The sequence below is a fragment of the Saccoglossus kowalevskii genome, chromosome 8 (genome assembly GCF_978046115.1).
Source record: "Saccoglossus kowalevskii chromosome 8, keSacKowa6.1, whole genome shotgun sequence".
NCBI lineage: Eukaryota > Metazoa > Hemichordata > Enteropneusta > Harrimaniidae > Saccoglossus > Saccoglossus kowalevskii.
In genome coordinates, this window is record NC_140648.1 from 21,222,413 (window position 1) to 21,242,500 (window position 20,088).

Sequence of the window (20,088 nt, forward strand, 5' to 3'; positions counted from 1 at the left end):
CACATCCCAAGTCCACGTGATATCAGATTATTTTATTTAAAGTCTGAAGTCACCATTGTATAAGATATTTACTGGATTTAGCCATTTATAGCTAGAGATGGAAAAACACAGCAATTAGTACAAAGAGTAGTGACAGTTTTTGTTCAGCAAATCAAAAAAGTTAAATTTGTTAAAATGCTGATACATGTATATAAATAAATAAATAAATAAATAAATAAATAAATGATGAAAAAATAAATAAATAAATAGTTTTTTTTTGTTTTTTTAACTTTCAAATATACATATTTTGCTCTGTAAAATACCAAAATCCAACACAAATTTAAGCAAAAATCAAAGTTTCCTTTGTTTCCATAAGCACAGACTGTGCTTCGGGTGTAAAGCATTCCTGGTCTATAAGAGATGAAAGATATATTAAATCCAAATTAGTTTTCAAACAGCCTAGATTCAAATCCTCTTTTCCTATTTTATAAGAGCGTTTATCAAGTGAGTACTCCACAGCTTTGTTTTTATTTACTATCTTTAGCAGCATAGATTTCCCTCCTTCCTGCAGCCTTTTCTGTAGTCGTTTTTTCGATTTATGCTTCCCCTCCCCTAAGGTCTATTAAATGCAAACACTTAAAATTACGGCAAACCATGATATTTTTAATGCACATATAATACATTTTGTAATCATGTCAGAGCCAAAACTGTTTATGTTTCTTTGTTTTTCGGGGGGATGTCAGCATGTTTTAAAATATAATGTTGGGGGGGGTCGCCCATTTTTTTTTTGATAGGGAGTGGGTCAACTGAGATTTACAGCTGGCAAAATGGAATCTGCCGACCCCCTGGGCCGGAGTAACTGACCAATCCCTTACTTGCTGGGCTGAAGCCCTGAAGATGATGAATGCGCTCGTTCGAATGGGACAGAGAACGGACAACTTTTCAGCAACTCGATGTTCGTAAAGATGGCTGTCTTCCATCCATCCAGGGAATATTTAAAAAAGTTCGTACTAAAGTTTGACGAGGCCATGATAGGGCAAATGTGAGATGGAGTACGTTGGCCGCCAACGGTGTGTATTGTGGGAATGGTATCATGATTAGAATTTAAATTGCTCCTGGCGAATGGAAGTACCATAATTCAGACTCCAAGTACGTTAATTTACCCATACAATAGCAATAATGCACATGATACACAGACATGAAAGTGTGTGATACAAAACAAAATATACTCAACTACTCAGCATCATATTGACAAACTTGAATATTTTATATAAAAAAGTAAAACGTGTGATATAGCGTGACATTATGTACTTTATCAATGTAAAATAATACAGAATATAGATCGATTTGTGACTGGATTTCTTTGTGTGTTGCTCACTAACGTAATATCATCTGTGGGCACATTCATTGTTTTATTTGCACTGCCGAGGTACTGTACACTATTTTTATTAGCAGCGCCCTCTAGTGACGATGCTCAAATATAGTGTCATGAAAATGGAAGTTACCGATCTCTGCGCTAGACAGGCTTTTGATATTTATTACATATCTTAGAAAGTCTTTTCTAAGGTCTGTGGTTATTATCAATACAACCGAACAGCCGAACTCATTATTCCTGATTTTAAGAAAGTTTTGTTTCTAAACCCCCGTTGGTGGGGCATGTACGGGTGCCTCAAAAGCGTATCTGAGGGGTACGCACAAGCAACAACACTGATGTCTGCGGGCTGATGTACGTTATGAGAGCACGCAGATTCCACGCAAGACAAGTCTGCGTGCAATACCGAATTTTTTGTTTTATTACGATAAGAGATTAAATCCATTAAACCTACAAGTAAAACTAGTTTTAGTGGGGAATATTTGGAGATGTCAATATAACGAATAAGCGAGGTTCAGATTCAAAGATGCCAAAATTGGGCCAATATATTATCTTTCGTTCTTGTTTAATTATACACGGTATGCTAACTATAGTTTGAACGTATACTATTGCGGTATTAGGAAATGGTAGACTGGGAAATGACTGTATAGGTATTTGTTCAATGCTGAGGATAGAAAACTAAATAAGCTCGATAGGGGTCGGTATTTTACAAACCCAGACCATTTCTTAGTGCGATTCAGGTTAAAGGGCGGCAGTCGTCGCGCGGCGTCCTGTTCGATATGGGACTCATAGCGACGTATACAACGCGTGTAAAATACATTGTTTATTTACATGAAATTCGAACACGCGCTACGCGACGACCACCGCGCTTTAATAATTGTTGGTGACAGACCGCAATCTCGAGCACAATCTGTAGTTCGCAGTCCACCACCTTGGACCTTGGACTGTTTACTCATCGACACTTTCTTTTGGCGGCGGCTACGCCATGTTCCACTTTCAGCCAATTATTTAAAAGGTCTAAAATGACACAATTTTGCAATAATATGAAAATGAATAGAAAGTTTCCAATTACTCTTTATAATATAGATGTACTCATAGTGAACTTCATTGGTCCGATCCAACGACTGAACCGTGAACAGTAGATGTTAATTCAATATTTACTTTAGAGGTGGTGCCGAATAAATAAAGATAAAATAAACAGTCATAGCAGCGAAGTCTGACAATGACAAGTGAGCTGCAGGCATAGCTGATTTTTACCGCAAGTGTAAAAAAGTTGCGAAAAGTAACAGGCTGAGGGCATCCGAACTGTACGAACGCGAAACACGCACCGGGTGTTGAGGGACTGTGATACACCTCAGACCACTAAATAAGGATACACCCAACCCCCGCGCGTCACGGTGCCGTCACTGCCGCGGTTATGTGGACCAGACAAAGGACACGGGGCAGTACTATTATGCTCGTCTGCAAGTACATGTTCGAGTATCCAACTTTCTGAGAAAAAAAACGTGACAAGCATCAGCAGGAATTTCTAGTACTGTCTGAATAATCGTGTATTTTTTGTTGTCATCAGACTCATCTCTGTACAGATTTTTTTTTGAACAACGTTTTCAGCACGCATATTTCATCTTTCAAAGGTGTACATAGATTTGGGATTTGGCAAATATATATTAGTACCAGCGCTATAGTCTCCCACAATGCAATGAATATACGTTCATTAGTGTAACAATTTAATTCGGATCTAAATCCACTATTATTTCTTGTTGGGTGTCAGTTATCTGGTCAATATTTGCCTTTATTATTCACCTAATATCAGACCCCCTACGACTCAAATAATTAGTCACATGATAAAAAATCATGTCCGGCATATACACAGTGGTCGTTTGAATAATGTGTATGTAAACAGCCGATCTGAGTCACATACCTGAATATTGTACACCGTTATGACGACCACCGCCTACTTCTACTTAAAATCTGCCAATCAAAAAACTCCAGCCAGGTTTTAACTGCACACAATGCTCGGTTATGGAATCTGAACTGTGAAATCATGTAAAGTTCTAGGGTGTGTATATGATAAAGACCTAGGGCCTGCATCCCAATCATTGGTTATACCGGGGTATAAACACCCATAAGCTTTATATGGGTCATGTGACTGTTTTGATTTGCCGAAGTGCTCCAAGTTTAGCTTCGCAAAGAAAGAACCATAGGTAGGTTTGAACTTGAACTTAAAAAGCATATTTGAATACATACTCAGCTCCTTGAGCTATCTGGAATTCTGGAATCAAGGCCATTGTCCTTTGGGATACTTCATGTTCAAAGTTAATATTTAATATAAACTTGTGTAAACTGTAAAATACTTTATTTTCGCTTGGAATTAATTTTTTGCTATTTTCGCTGAAGGAGTGATTTAGTGAAAATAAAATCCAGTGAATATACCTTTTTTCCTATATTTTAAATTCAACTCACACAAAAAAATCAGTGAAAATAAATTCCATACAAAACGCCCAAAAAGTATTTTCAGCGAAAATTAATTGCAGCTAAAATAAAGTATAGGTACATCTGGCACACTTTTGATATGCAAATTTTATGAGAACAATAGCAGAATATTTCAATGATCTGCATGTGTAGTATTTGTTTCATCTTGGTTTGCACTTGCATCCCAGAAGAACCCTCAAATTTGATCGGGGCTTTGATCTGTACTTCACACATAAAATAAGTATAGAGTCATTTCAAAGATGAAAATACTTTTTATTCTTACAACACTGTCCCTCATATCTGTACAAATCACTGAGCAGATACGCTATATTATTGGAAAGGTTTTACAGAAAGAAAAAAATAACGGTGGTAATCTAAAAACATGCATGCCCCAAGTCTACTGCAGAAAAAAAAATATTCACAAGATATAGAGGTCATTTTAATATTACTAGATAATTTGGTAAACAACTGTCTTTCAGCAGGATAATTGAATGCTATCAATGACAGTGCTTCAGTCAAATTGCATTATTTGCCAAATGTGGTATCAAATGCAGATATGGGTAACACACATTTGAACGTACACAAGCCTATACCATTGCATTGTTTATTTTTGTTTTGTTTAAAAATCAATTCATTTTTACCTATTTACATGGTGTTAACATGCTATCAGTAGAAACCATGACCTTACATAATTTAACTTGTTTCCTTATTTGGTATCATGTTTTCCTTATTAAAGGTAAGTCTTGTATAGCCTCTAGTTTGGTTTTATTTTGACCTTCTTTGAAGGTGACACAATATCTCACGCAGGTTTTCATAGAAAGTGATATACTCAATCCCAGAAAATACACTTTTTATGCTGGCGTAGCCCAAATATCTGTCAAGCAGTATAGTGAGGGCACACTGCAGTATAGTGAGGGAACACTGCAGTATAGTGAGGACACACTGCTGTATAGTGCGGACACACTGCTGTATAGTGCGGACACACTGCAGTATAGTGCAGACACACTGCAGTATAGTGCGGACACACTGCAGTATAGTGCGGACACACTGCAGTATAGTTCGGACACACTGCAGTATAGTGCGGACACACTGCAGTATAGTGAATACACACTTCAGTATAGTGAATACACACTGCAGTACAGTGAGGAAACACTACAGTATAGTGCTGATACCGTGATTAATGCTGTATTTATAATATTGTTTGAATGAGTGCAAAGCACGAAATATAATTTTCATCTAAATATTTAAAATCTAATACCCATTAAAATTGCTACAACACCAGCAGCAGCAGAGACGCGATGTGAATTACTAGATTAAAATTAGAAAGACACGACTGTCTGGCAACAATTGCCAAGACGTCATTTTCTGAAATTGGAGCTGGTGTATTTTTTGCACCCTATGCTGGATGAGTTTGTTGAAATTTCCTATTTGGACAGTCAGTAAGTTTGATCAACATGTTTAATTTGATGAATTCGGTAACTGATTATAAAATGGCGGGTGCATCGGGTGACTCAACAACTCGGCAAACGGACTACGGTAACCAGATTCAAACCACAATGGCAAACAGAATTTTGATTAACGATGTAAGTAACATGGCGTCCAATATATTGGTTCATCTATATGATGTATACATTAATGTTAAAGAGTTTAAGCCCAACTGGCTTATTATTTCCAGTAACAACTGCATTTTAAAATACAGGGAAACCTGTCTAATTGGAAACAGAAATGAACTGATAACATTTATTTCAGGCGTTTTATAAGAAGGGAGGACATCACTAATTAACGTCTGATATTCACTGATTTATACATTTATGGAAACATACACAATTCAAAATACAATGAAGGTAATCAAAGCAGAAACTGTACACTGAAAAATAATGATATTGTGTCCTACTAATAATACATAGTATATTAATGGCTCATAAAGGCCACACATCCTGATACTTTCTACGAATATTATTCTCTTACAAAAGCGAAATCTTCCAGGGTACTGTAAAATGACTTATTTTCACTGGGTTTAAATTTCGCTGATTTAGCATTTCAGGCATATTCAGTGGGTTTCAAATTCACGGTTTTATCATTTAGATAATGTAACGTCAATGTCAATCTTAAACTATTTTAGAACTTCAATGTATTCATTTTTAGGGGAAATTATTGAACAATTCGTATTGGTATTAAAGTTGTACCAGGATGTGGAACCTTTGGGACTCTTGCTCTGCTCCTTGCCCATGGCTTAGCTTGACTCTGATCGAGAAATATCGTGTGGTGAATCTAAAGAAATACAATGGAAGCCAAATGGGAAAATTTAACAGTTTCAAATGAATGCTACAAATTTCAATAAAAATCAATTTGGTCAAATGAAAAAATAATTAATATCCCAAAATATTCTAAAAACAGCATGAATTAGGTTCTACAAAAAAAAAAATGCAAGGAAATCTCAAAAAGTTGATGTTCTATTCGCAAAAACACTCTCTGGTCAGTTTAACAAAATACTTGTTTCTAAAAAAATTTGCTTTCTATGGAAATAGCCTGTATGGTTTAGTTTTTGCCTCCCCTAGATATCTTCTCGAGTATTTCATCATAGTTTAGTTCATCTAAACCAGTCGCTTGTACTTCATTCCCGATCCCAACTAGTTTCTTCTTGATGGCATCTTTACTTGTGGCGTAAAGCATTTTCAACTTTATCTTGGCAGAATCTGGACACCTAATAAGAGAGAAACCAGGGACAATTTATTGATATAACACTGTGACAACTACCGTATTACTCTATTAGAAGCACTTCTCCAATAGAAGTACATATGATGTGACAATTGCATTTATTGTATACTGTAAAATGAATAACTTTTATTGGGTTTAAATTTCGATGATTTACCATTTCAGGCATATTCATATTAAATTCATGGTTTTATCATTTAGATAATGTGTTCTATGCTAAATTTTACATATTCACTGGGTTTTAATTTAGCGCCTTTTCCAGTCAGCAAAATAAGCAAAATTAAAACCCAGTGAATAATTAATCATTCTACACTATACAATAATTAATAAACTCTTTTACAGTACTGGATTTATTAAAATATTGTTAAGTTTGACAAGAGACACACCTCATGCATTACAGATCGAGCAAATACAGTATTCAAAGACTAGCCGGCTACCTACTTTGTCTACTTTAAAAAATTTAATATTTTTTTTTTATTAATAGGTGATTTTTATTCCCTGCGAGACTTCACAATATTGTATGAAAGGGGGAAACCACAAAAACTTGAATTTTAATTTAAATTTTAATTAAATTTTTTTTTTTATAACTCAAATGCTGATTTTTTAAGAGGGAAATAATTCACTGAAATAGCATCATCAAATGTGTAAGGACTTTATTAATCGTTGAAATACCCCAAATAATATCCTGGAATACAGAATACATTTTTGATTAAATCAGACAAATTATGAATTAAAATTAAAGCCACAAGGCATCAGAGTGGTCCAAGCAGATCAAAGTGTTTGGTGGTTCTGATGTAGAAGATTTTCAAGCATTTTTCAGAGAAAAAAAACATTCCGAAAAATGTCATATGACCGCTAAGGTTTTTATTGCTGATATCTTTCAAGCACGAGTGGATTAGACCCTCAGGGAGTGGTCAAATGGCCACTTTAGTTTAACCAATTAACAAATCAAAATTCTAAAAGTCAGGTGTACCAGTTCACATTAGCAACCATCAGTATGAACAATTTCAGACCATTCTGTTCAGTGGTCTAAAGCGAAAAATGACGGTTGAAGAAAAAGAGGAGAAAGAAGAAGAAAATCAGAATGATAACAAAAGAGCTCCAAGTGCTGAAGGACACCTAACTAATTGTAGACCAGAATAAGTTGTGTCATGTGACGTCATCAACCAATCTCTCGTTATCTCTACTTACCAATTTACAAATATCAATTTATTTCGTTTACCGCCATCAGGAAGTTCATAGTCAAAGTCGTACACTGCGTACCGACAACCATCCGGCGGGAGTGCAGCACAAAAGTCGTCCCAACTGCCTTGCTGTACAGTAGATTCTGTCTCAATTTGACTCAAATCATCACTAATATTGTAAGTGACGTATTTATACTTGTGTCCAATCTTGATCTCCTGAAACTTGGAGACGACATCATCGCTACATTTAACACCTGAGGTCTGTCAGACAGAAAAAGAAAGGTCAGTCGTTAATATTTGAAAGATGCATGAATGAGTCTCTCTGATCAGGAAAATAATGACAATCCTTGACCCAGATTTCATCTATAAGGAATGTGGAATATAAACAAGTCATCAAAATTTCAGACATTTTTTCATTGACTACTTAAAGAGATATTTAGAATATCTATGAGTTTCCTTGAGAATTTTAATATTTTTTATAATAAAACTTGATAAAAACATTAAGGTACGACTATGAGGTGATTATGAGAATACCAGAAAGTACACACTAAGGCGGCATGGCAAACATAGAGACCTTTGTCTAGCAGAGGTTGGGTAACACCCTTTAAAGTGCCTGTGCAATGCCAAACCTCACGCTTCCCATTTTAGACCTGTGTCCCACTGAAATGAACAGTTATTGATTTTTTTGCTTAAAATGATTACTCGTGTCCAAGTAAATTTGGGATATTTCTTGTGTTGTAGCCACGCCCACCTATTCTGAAACGGTCGACTGTTTCCGGATTTCCGACTCTCGCCAAAAGTGCACCACCAAATGACAAAATGTGAGAGGAAGTCATACCCCTGAGCAGTAATAACACTGGTCATTCAGTATACATGTACTTTTAAACGATATACATTTTTCGGTCGGCGTTTTTCTTTTTTTTTTTGTCAATTTTATTTTTTTTTTTTTGAGAGAGAGTTTTTAGATGTTGTGTTGTTGGCAGTTGCAACGTATAGTCATAGTGTATATATTCACACATTTCTAATCAATCCGAATGTGCAACATCGGTGGACGAAAGCCACTTAACCTCAGATTCTTTTTTTTTTTGGAAAAACTGTCCTCGTCCATAAAAAAAACTAGGTTTAAAGAGAAACGCCGACAACGTATACCTGGCGCAACACTTTTGAAATATTAAATAGATTCCGGACCAGCCCACGATCACCGAGGCGGATTTCAGAAGAGAGAGAGACGTCCGGCAAGTGTTTCAAATGAGTTGACTTTTTTGCGATCCTGATTATCGTTTTATAGAGACCATTTAGTCTCTGTTAAGTAAAAGGTAGCAATAATTTTGACAGTGACACGAAAACGAAGCGTCGGACAAACAGGAAATTACACAGCCTTACACACTGCTAATTGTTTTCATTTTCGAAGGCTAAAAGTTTCTGAATTGTTTGATGATTGGTGTTGAATGTCGAATTCACACCTCTGTTCTTTTTTACCTCCATGCTTGCAGCTTGATCTGCGTAATAATTTATGAAATAAGAATCCGGGCTTGGTAAAGTTTTAATATGATGTTATAATTATGAAAATCACGCCATGGATCACGCTAACTCGAAGCCACACTGAATTTTTCTGTATGTGTGTCGATTTCGATTATTTTTGTTATCCAATTAAACGCCGCTTTTAACAGACTTGCCCTCGTCGTGACCCGACGCGTTCACCTATTTCAACAAAATGTCAATTTATTTCCACGCGGCTGTCAATTATTTAGTAACTGTAATTTTTCGTTTTTTTTTAATTATCTTATAGTGATCACTGTAGTCTAATTTTCGAAAGTTTTACTCAGACGATCGATGAAATAAAGCAGTGTAGTGACGTGCCTAGTAACTTGCTAAATAATGAGATAATTCCGACGTCAAATTCTATTTTGTCCAGCGACAGTGTACAAACGTGCGCCGATGTTGGTGACGATCACGGTGACCATCTACACCAGAACGGACATATTTCGCATCTAACTCAACCCCATGCAACAAAAATTGATACTATGTGTTCATTATGGTCCATTCGTCCTCGAAGAACAAGTACAGAAGTGACAATTTAGTCAAAGACGAGAAAACTGCACTAGAAATTTGCCTTATTTACACGTATCGGCATTGCAAGCTGCCATGCGACTTCCCCTTCTGACGTCACAAGGGGAATTTCTGTATGCAAATGAGAAGCTAATGAGGAGCCTCGTTTTAAAATACACAAAAATAAAGTTGCCGTAGACTGAGTTTAAAACACATTTTTTCACTTAAAAAAAATAATTCATGCTTAGAAACATAAAAATTAATAATATTTATGTATCAATGGATAATTTTAGGCGTGAAAATAGCAGCCATTTCACAAGCACTTTAATTAAGTGCATACTTTGCATAATTCTCATAATTTCTTTATTATACAACTTTTCCTTCCTGACAGTAATAATTTAGAGAGATAATGGTGCAAAATGCCAGTGACAACGTTTCATGATATTCGTGTTTGCACAAACATTCAGTGATGGGATTATATTATACTACTGCCATATCCCATGTACACAAAGGAAAGTGTGTTAATAATTTGGAGCCTATTCAATGATTTACACCAAATACAGGATATTTTTAACGTTGGAATTAGAGCAAATAAATTTGGAATGAATGAAAATACAGCTTTGTATAGAATAACAAATTCTATTGTTTTCAGCACTAGATAAAAAACAAGTCATTGAAAATGACACAGTCCCTGTTAAATTTTTGAAAGTTCTCTTTGTGCTCGTCATATTAAAGTGGAGGGGTCGTCGCGAGCGTGTCCTTGAAACTTGAGTTCCAAGTGGTGTATACAACAGATTGATTATTTACATCAAAACACGTGTTCGGTGTAGTAGTAATATGGCCAAAAATAAAAACAGCCGTTATTCGGCCATCTTTGATCTGATTATGAAACACACTGATATGTATGATGTATGTGCCAAATACGAGTGAAAATGGTACATAAATTGTGGAAATATAGTAGTAAGGCCAAAAAGTCTAATGGCTGTCAATCAGCCATCCTTGACCAGATTTTGAAACAAATTGTCATGGACATGCATCCTAACATGTATAAAGTACATGTATGTGCCAAATTTGAATGAAAACTGACAGAGCACGTCCAAGGTAATGCATAAAAAAACAAGGTGCCTGCCAGTTGACCATCTTTGATACATAAATAAATAAATAAATCGTCATGGACATGTATCCTAACATGTATAATCTATATACCAAGTTTGAATGACAAAGCATGTCCAAAGTACAACATTTTCAAAAAACAAGATGGCTGCCAGTCGGCCATTTTGAATCGAATCGCTAAACCACTGCATGTGCATATGTCCCACATAAGGTACTAGGCACATGCAAAGAATGAACGGAATCGGTCCACAGGATTCTGACATATGACTCAGGACAGACTGACGCACAGATGGATGGACACATGGACAGATGGACAGGCTCAGGAACTCACGGACGGTCGGGGACATGTATCCTAACATGTATGATCTGTGTACTAAATTTGAATGAAAACTGACAAAGCATGTCATAATACGACATTTTCAAAAAACAAGATGGCTGCCAGTCGGCCATCTTTGATCCAATTGTGAAATAAATCATCATGGACATGTATCCTAACATGTATATTCTATGTACCAAGTTTGAATGAAAACTGACAAAGCATGTCCAAAATACAACATTTTCAAGAAACAAGATGGCTGCCAGTCGGCCATTTTGAATCAAATTGCTAAACCACTGCATGTGCATATGTCCCACATAAGGTACTAGGCACATGCAAAGAATGAACGGAATCGGTCCACAGGATTCTGAAATATGACTCTGGACAGACTGACGCACAGACGGATGGACACACGGACAGATGGACAGACTCAGGAACTCACGGACGGTCGGGGACATGTATCCTAAAATGTATGATCTATGTCCTAAATTTGAATGAAAACTGACAAAGCATGTCCAAAATACAACATTTTCAAAAAACAAGATGGCTGCCAGTCGGCCATCTTTGATCCAATTGTAAATAAATCGTCATGGACATGTATCCTAACATGTATAATCTATGTACTAAATTTGAATGAAAACTGACAAAACATGTCCAAAATACGACATTTTCAATAAAACAAGATGGCTGCCAGTCGGCCATCTTTGATCCAATTGTGAAATAAATCGTCATGGACATGTATCCTAACATGTATAATCTATGTACTAAATTTGAATGAAAACTGACAAAGCATGTCTAAAATACAACATTTTCAAAAAACAAGATGGCTGCCATTCGGCCATTTTGAATCGAATCGCTAAACCACTGCATGTGCATATGTCCCACATAAAGTACGAGGCACATGCAAAGAATAAACAAAATCGGTTGAAGGGATTCTGAGATATGACTCCGGACGGACGCACAGACGCACGGACGGAGACCGAATTATAAGTCCTCGTTTTCGAACTTCGTCCGAACAGGAACTAATAATTGGCAGTGTTCAATAAAGACACATCTACCACTTAATATGAAGGTCATTCTCCAAATGAGATCCTATCTACAAAATTATTATACAAGCTTTCACTCATTTTAACTGGTATTTTAATATTACTATGATGAGCATATTCAATTTTCACAAACTTCACAGTGTTCATTTAATAATGCACTTAGAGAATATTGAATAAAATTAAATTATTTTCTTAATAAATATTATTACGCATCATATTAAATGTGTCATGGTATGTTTGTATATAATAACGAAATTGTGAATTGTTTGCTAGAAATAAAACATTTAAGATTCAGTTTGATACAAGAAATTGTAACTCGCATTAAAACTAACAGCTGCTGGCTAATCACATTGTAATTACTACATTGAAATAAACGATCATAATTGCAAAGTATTTATTATGATTTGATAGTTTATAAAATCAATATAATTGCTGATTCATGAATTTTGTTTTGACGCGATACACTGAAACATTACGTATTTTTGCAAAAGACAAATTTTCCCCAAACTTCACAAGTCAGTAAAAAAAATCACCTAATTGTGTATCAGTGAAAATTATACTGAGGTCCTAAAAACAGCAAGTCTCGGTTACATTTGTCATATGTTATGTTCAATAATGCCATTCAATCATGAAATTGTGAATGTTACTTCAAGTGAAAATTAAATGGTTCAAAGTATGTGCATAAAGCATACATGGAGTGATTTGCTGAAAGCACTTAAGTATTCATTGTTAGATACGTTCACAATTGATTGATCCAAGGATGATTGTAGGAAAATATCACAAAAGTCGCTGTAACCTCAGTGATATGTTAACTGCTACAATCTTTGTGATGTCACTAAATTAAAAAATAATCGACACATGAAGTTAAAGTGCATTGTATGATTTAACTAATTTGCATCTTGGCTGTCACCAATTAGGGAATTTCAGTCAAATAAATTGTCACTGTGAAGACGGGTAAGTTTAACTTGTAGTCAATATGTTTGGTTTGTTTCAGTGCCCAGGGCAATTCCACTGCTGTCTCTCCTGATTTGTTTCCGTCTTAGGCGCTAATTGCAAGTTTGTGCATGCAAACCAAGGCTCTCGTACCTAATACTGGATTGTTTGGCAGGCAGGGCAGACTGCACTATGACAGGAATTCTAGAACACCTATTAATTAATTAAACACTGCTGTGATACAACTAGAAAATTACCTAATTTGAGTGTTTGTGAAGAAGTCGCTGTGACTGCATTTTTAGGATCCTGGTGAAGGTTCACAGCTTCAATATACTGCAATTTTCCTGGAAAATTTATCGCATGTGAAAAGCGAGCTACAATATTTTCTATTCTGATTATGCCTCAGTATATTTGTAATAATAATCTTTATTGTAATCATATCCTCTATGGGACTTTGATTATGAAATACAATAAAGGTATAGCAATGAAAAAATATCACTTTTCACCAAAAATAATCATCAAAATTAGATAATTGAAGATATCACCATGAAATTAACAAATCTGAAAGAGGTCCACATGTAGTACCTATATACAGTATGTAATATAAAAGCAATCAGACTTGCGATTTTCAACAATAAGTTAAAAATATCACTTTTTACCAAAAATTACAAAAATATTCACCAAAATTAGAAAATTGAAGATATCATCATGAAATGAACAAATCTGAGAGAGGTACATATACACCAAGTATCAAAGCATTCAAGCCTGTAGTTTTCAAGAAGAAGTCGAAAAGGTAAAACATTGACACGGACGACGATGGACACTCATATGATAAGCTCCGCTTGACAAAGTCGACAGCGAAGCTAAAAAGTATAAGAGTATAAAACAAAGTTATTAATAGAATATAATACATAAATTAAAGTAAAGTTGTTCTCTGGAATTTTAAAACAATCAATTTGTATATACTGTATTTGTTCCATTAGAAATGCAAATAAACTATAAATTACCTTTATTGTACATTTGATCATTAAAATTCCACTGTCATTGTGCAGGGTGGATTTGAATTATATAGTGCATATGACCCTTATCAAACACGACTTTGAGTGATTACTGTGTCTTTTAAAATAGGGAAATGACCTTCAAAACATATTTGTCAATTATGTAATCATACTAACTAAGATTTGTTAACATTCATTATGGTGTAATAATTGGAATTATTATTATTACGGTATTATTACTTATAGAACAACTATGTGTATCACCTGCTTGTAGCCTCTACAGATAGCCGATGTGAATATGAGGTTATTATGAGGATACCCCAAAGTATGCATGAAGACAGTACAGTGGAAGTATCGACCGACATGCAGAGGAGGTCGATGCGACGGCACGCTGTCTGAGTGTATAATATGAGGTATTCTCGTAATAACCTTATTATTATACATCATTTCCTTCCAAGGATACATCATGGGAATGCCTAAATCCAAAAAGTTTAAAACAGAATCAGTGAACTTCTTTGTGTGGAGTCCGGTCAAACCCTGGTCAAAGCCATGTTTGTTTTTATTATTAGAGGAAACTTACATGCGTAATATTTGGAATTCGCATTTCCATTAAATAGCAGGAAGAAAATACCACGTAAAATACCGCAAAATTACGGCACGCTGTAACTTATGGCATTACCGTGACAGATGTATAATAATGTCATTTAATCAAACATAGGGATAAATATTACAGACTTGCCATTTGGAAAGACAGCAGGCGACTCATAATAAACACACTGAGGAGTCGGAGAAAATAATAAGAAAGGGACAGCTAAAAACATTGAGGTGTAAAACACCAGTTTTGATGCAAATGCTAATATCTTCACCTAAATAAAAATGTTGAGATTTTTAGTCCAAATAAACAAATGTAAGATATCCACTGGCATGTGAAATTTGAGGTTTTGACACAAAGTGAACAAATCCGACAGAACCATGAAACAGGACTGCATTTATCTCACTGAAAAATCATGCTCATCTTTGTTCTGTTCCTATGCAGTAATAGTCTTTAGGTATTTCAATGCATTTTTTATTGTAGTTTTGATTGTTTTTATAAATCTGAGAGGTACCGTATTAATTAATGCAAGTTTTCAAGAAGAATAAAAAATAACACCATAGTAATGAAATTACCAAATCTTCTCACAAACTGCAGATCACTTTTGATAAAAAAAATAACCCTTGAAATTAGTTTTGAAGATATAATCACAAATCTAAGAGACGTCCACCCAAGACACATATACTAAGTATCAAATGATGAACAGACAACTGCACTGATCAATTACAGTGATCTATATAATTTCAATAACTAGGTCATAGTGTACCAGTGAGGAGGACGTCCAGTGTTTTGAAATTCGTAGAAGTGATTAAGCTCACTAAGTCAAACATAATTTTATGATATCTCAAAAATTATCCATATGTGGCAGTTCAATTTCTCAGCAGGCCCAGATTCCATACTAATACATACAATATACTAGTTTTGAATAGATCATATGCAAACTTTTGACATACTTGAGCTAACAAGTAACCAGCAATGGAGGACGAACATCCGATGATGGAAAACAAATATTTTGCTAACTTATACCTTGCCAATAACTTTCATTTACAAAGGACAAATTTGCTATTGTACAATTGATCTAGTCAGAAAATGTCACAGCATACAGACGTTTTAAAAATGTTTGGACTGACTGTCACCTGACAATGCCTGCTGACCTCTTGCTTGACTCATGGAGCTAGAAAGGGCTAGAGCTTGAGCTCTTTTTACCTCCCTGGCTTGACCCAATGATGTGCCCGGATGTAACAGTTGAAAAGTACTTGTCATAAAAATTGAAGATTAATGGAGATTTGGGTATTTGTTAAGGATTAGTTAAGATCATAAATGTTTGTTTATTTTATTTGAAAGAAATGTTCAAATGAAATGCTGGTACTCATAAATCTACAATACACTGCACTTTGAGCCCAATTATACAGTATAAAAGATAAAATCAATGAAAATACAGTAAAGCTTCTATGAATGTTCACAATTTGACATTCACTAGTGAAGGTCACTGTGACTTGCATCTTCAGGGTCCCAGGAAAATTTTCAGTGTAACAAAATTTTGCGAAATCACAAAGGTTTACTTTTGCTATGTCGTTATTGTCATGTCACAAACTCTTTCAGGAAAAAATCTGTAGAATTTAAAATGTGGATATTTGAGTAGATAGGTGACTAAAACATTGAACTTGAAAATTTGTTTCACATGTAAAACCATCTAAGCGGAAGTGGGAGTGAATGACCTTTGAACTTTCCAAGCAGGGAAAAATCATCATAATTCCAGAAAAATGCAGAAACTACTTTCAATGTCATGCACATATTCAACAAGCACATATCATCACCATGATGTGAATCAATGAGATAGATTGTCCTATTATGATTCCCAAATATTGGGAAGCAGTGGAAATACATGGCATACTTTCAAGATTAACCACGAAATCCAGACAGGTTACAGAATCAACAATTCATGTTGCCTGTTTCTCAAACACACAGACACCTTTTTGTTGGATTTCTCCCTGACCCTAGAGTCTTTTGTCTCTTGAAAACAAAGGTATTCCCTGAGAATGTGGAAGATTCCATTGTGTCAACAGGAGTGTGACTATTTCTTTTTGCAAGAAAGCTCCTCGAATAATAGGAGTACATGCATTTGTTTACCGCGTGATAATAGTTTAATTAACTGGTAATCGACCCATCGCGTCTTTTTATACAGAAAATCGACGACAATTTTACGTTAATGCGTTTGCCTTAAAGATACTTTGTGTCCTCTTCCGTCGGCCATTAAAATTCACGATTTCTATCTCGACGTTCAAGCCGTGCTGAGGCTGGATTGCGACAACCGATCTCAATAAATACTCAACCATACAAACATACCTGAGAAAACAACTAAACTATAATCTCATGATTATCGACACAGCGATGATCCAGGCTAGAAACATAATAGGATAAGCGAGTAACTGTTTAGTTGAGGTCATCGCCCCGCACCTTTTTTAATCATTGCCCGGTACCGTCATTGGCGACGATATGTTATACACTACTACACATCATAATACTGAAAAATTCGCAAAGAATGTGACAATGTGTTCAGGCAAATTGTATAAATTGCACATTTTAAATAATCACACGAAACATGTAGCGCAAGGTCACCGGACGACGGAAGATGGAAATACATCCCAGCCCATTTGGAGAGTCGTCGGCCGATATATGACCAACTAACGGGGGCGTTTCCCTCTGATCACGCCCCGTCTGCCGTTTTAGATTTAACAAATTACCAAGTAAATTACATAACACATCTACTTACCATTTTCGGTTAAATTATACGAAAAATGAAACGCGAAATCTGAAGGAGTGGACGACCAGGAAACTTGCCACGAACAGAATTACTGTAATGCAACGTCTGTGCGTCGGCTGGCGGTGAACCGGTTACCGATGATGTCAGCTAGTCAACTCTTTGTTGAGCGCCAACTATGCATGACATCACACTCTATGTTCAAATAAGGCAGTGCTCACGGAAACGGCTCCTCATCATTAGCGCAGCCCCGCTACGGATGACTGTCAACTACTAGTACGCCTATATATATCTAGGGTGAAAAAACAAATCAAGTAGACCCCATTTCGAAACTTCAAGAATAAGAAAATAACCATGGCGTAATGTTCGAGAAAAATTAAATTCCTAGAATCACAGGGATAGAGGGACTGTGCTAGAATGCAACCACTTGAGAATGTCAACTGAATTGGTTTGTTTACGATTTTACAACATGTTCACACAGTTTTTTATTTTATTTCAAGAGAATTACGTGTATGTAATTAAAATGAGGGTTAAAGTTAAAACAAATATAAAGTGCACGTTACAGTCAAAATGTAAATAAGAATGAAAGTTCCTGTTAAAATTGTAGGCCACATAGAATAGTGTTTTGCAATAGAAATTGATCTAACATTTTTTATTGAGTTTATACTCTTCTTATTATCATAAAACATACATTGTGTGCAATTATTCAACCGAATATTGTTCGTCGAGAGTTATTTCAAATATATTTTACATTCCCGGCATTGTACTCTGCGTCAAGTTCTGCTGATAGAGGGCGCTGCACACCCCCTTGCTTGTGCAAATCATCAAATGTGTTGGCTACTATTTTTGACGCATGTATGATATTTTAAAGAAAAAAAAAACCTTAACGATTATCGATAGCTCATACTTCAATTGTCAGTGAATCGACCGAAAAGATGGACTATCATCTTGACTTTTTTTAGAACATCTCTAAATCAGGATGTTTCGTTCTTTGATAAAAAAATCGGGGGCGGACATCCGGACATTTTCTACCGCCTGGCAACCCTCGCAGTCAGGTTCGGTCGAACCACCTAAATTTTGGAAGTGAATAGATTTGTGATCGTAGATTAGAACATAATAAAACAAACAGTATTTTTTAAAATAATTATCATTGTTTAAATCACTTGACTCAGTGAGGTAACTATCAGACTCGGTCGAAATTGCATAGTAATGAGCATTTAGGTGGAAACGAGCTTTAAATATCAATCGTGAAGTTACGCCGTCTCAGCTCAACAGCAGCCAATCAAAACAGGTTGTTATAAATGGGCAAGCTTTTATTCGGTGATTCCGCGATGGTGTAATGAAGATCGCGTTCAAGCAGCTGATGTTAAATATTAAAGCAACATTGAAACAATAATGTAATGGTAGTCACTCTCTGAAGGATGTGCTGGTCCTGAATAGGTCCGTTTGTCTTGTGCTAGTGTTCGCTCAGTTAGTAAAGTGTGGGGTTCGAACGGGATTGAGACGGCAACACGACACTGTACTTTCCTAGTTTGGTTCATTAGTTTTGTATTCTTCAAGTTAATGATGGCATATATACTGTTTTGTTCTAAGTGTATCGGCCAAATGTAGTCAACTTATTGTATTAGTACGTGTAGCCTGTGTTATTGGACATAGTGTACAGCTAGGGATTGAACATATCATTAAAAAAATGCCGAAGATTTATCATCACGAGTTGTATAGGTCGAAAAGCTTCTTGCAGCCAAAAAATTATCCCACAGTGTTGCTTCAGCACTGAAACTATGCGATAAATCATATTTTCAAACATATTTTTTTACACGTTTTTTTGATGTCTTAGAAAATTTTCTATATTTTTAGTGGGTTCATAAAAAGGAGATGTAGTCATTGAAGTTTATTGAGACCGCTCCTAAACTGCTACTATATGCATATTATTTTACCGCCCTCTAAAAACAGATTTACAGTAAACCAACAAATTTACGTACTGCAAGAAACTTGGTAGTATGCCATTGGTTAGTGCATTTAATTTGTTTGATGCATTCATTGTGCCAGCTATTTCTTATGGTAGCGATATGGGGGTACCAAAATTCGGAAATTGAGAGGGTACAGACAACATTTTGCAGATATCTACTTAGCATTAATAGTTGTACAAAAAATGTAGCGATGTTGGACGAATGTGGAAGGCTGCCATTATGCTGTGGTTATTTCAAGCGTTGTATCTTATATTGGTGAATTAAATAAAAAATAGCTGGAACCCAAAAACATGTTATATCATGCTTAAACGATTAGGCAAGACTGGCAGACTTACTTGGGAAACCCACATAAAAATCTCCTGTTCAAATATGGTTTCGGCATTGCCTGGTTTGGAAAACAAGTTGCAGATACTGCAAATTTCTTAGGGATATTTACTAAAGAAATAAAAAAAAATGTTGTCAGCAAGAATGGCATGCCTCAATTTCACAATCATCCAGGCTGTGTACTTTCGGAAAAATCAATGTAGTATTATAACCTGGGAGATTTATTGGCAAGCAATTATAGACTAAAGTATATACTGACGAGTT

The 20,088-nt window shown here is 35.6% G+C and overlaps 1 protein-coding gene across 1 annotated transcript; it reads right to left on the reverse strand.

The window, feature by feature from the left end:
* Window positions 1-5,961: 5,961 nt before the first annotated feature.
* On the reverse strand, window positions 5,962-17,670 carry LOC100367892 (uncharacterized). Its single transcript, XM_002738609.4, has 3 exons — window positions 17,543-17,670; window positions 7,730-7,983; window positions 5,962-6,527 (listed from the first exon to the last, which is right to left on the reverse strand). Exons 1-3 carry the CDS (start codon window positions 17,543-17,545, stop codon window positions 6,362-6,364), a joined length of 423 nt encoding a protein of 140 aa, XP_002738655.1. The 5' UTR covers window positions 17,546-17,670; the 3' UTR covers window positions 5,962-6,361.
* Between the last annotated feature and the right edge of the window lie 2,418 nt (window positions 17,671-20,088).

Excerpts from the sequence above, each read along its gene's own strand:
- LOC100367892 (XM_002738609.4), bottom strand. Across the intron at positions 6,528-7,729 it reads AAATTGATATTTGTAAATTG|GTGTCCAGATTCTGCCAAGA; the intron begins GTAAGTAGAGAT and ends CTCTCTTATTAG.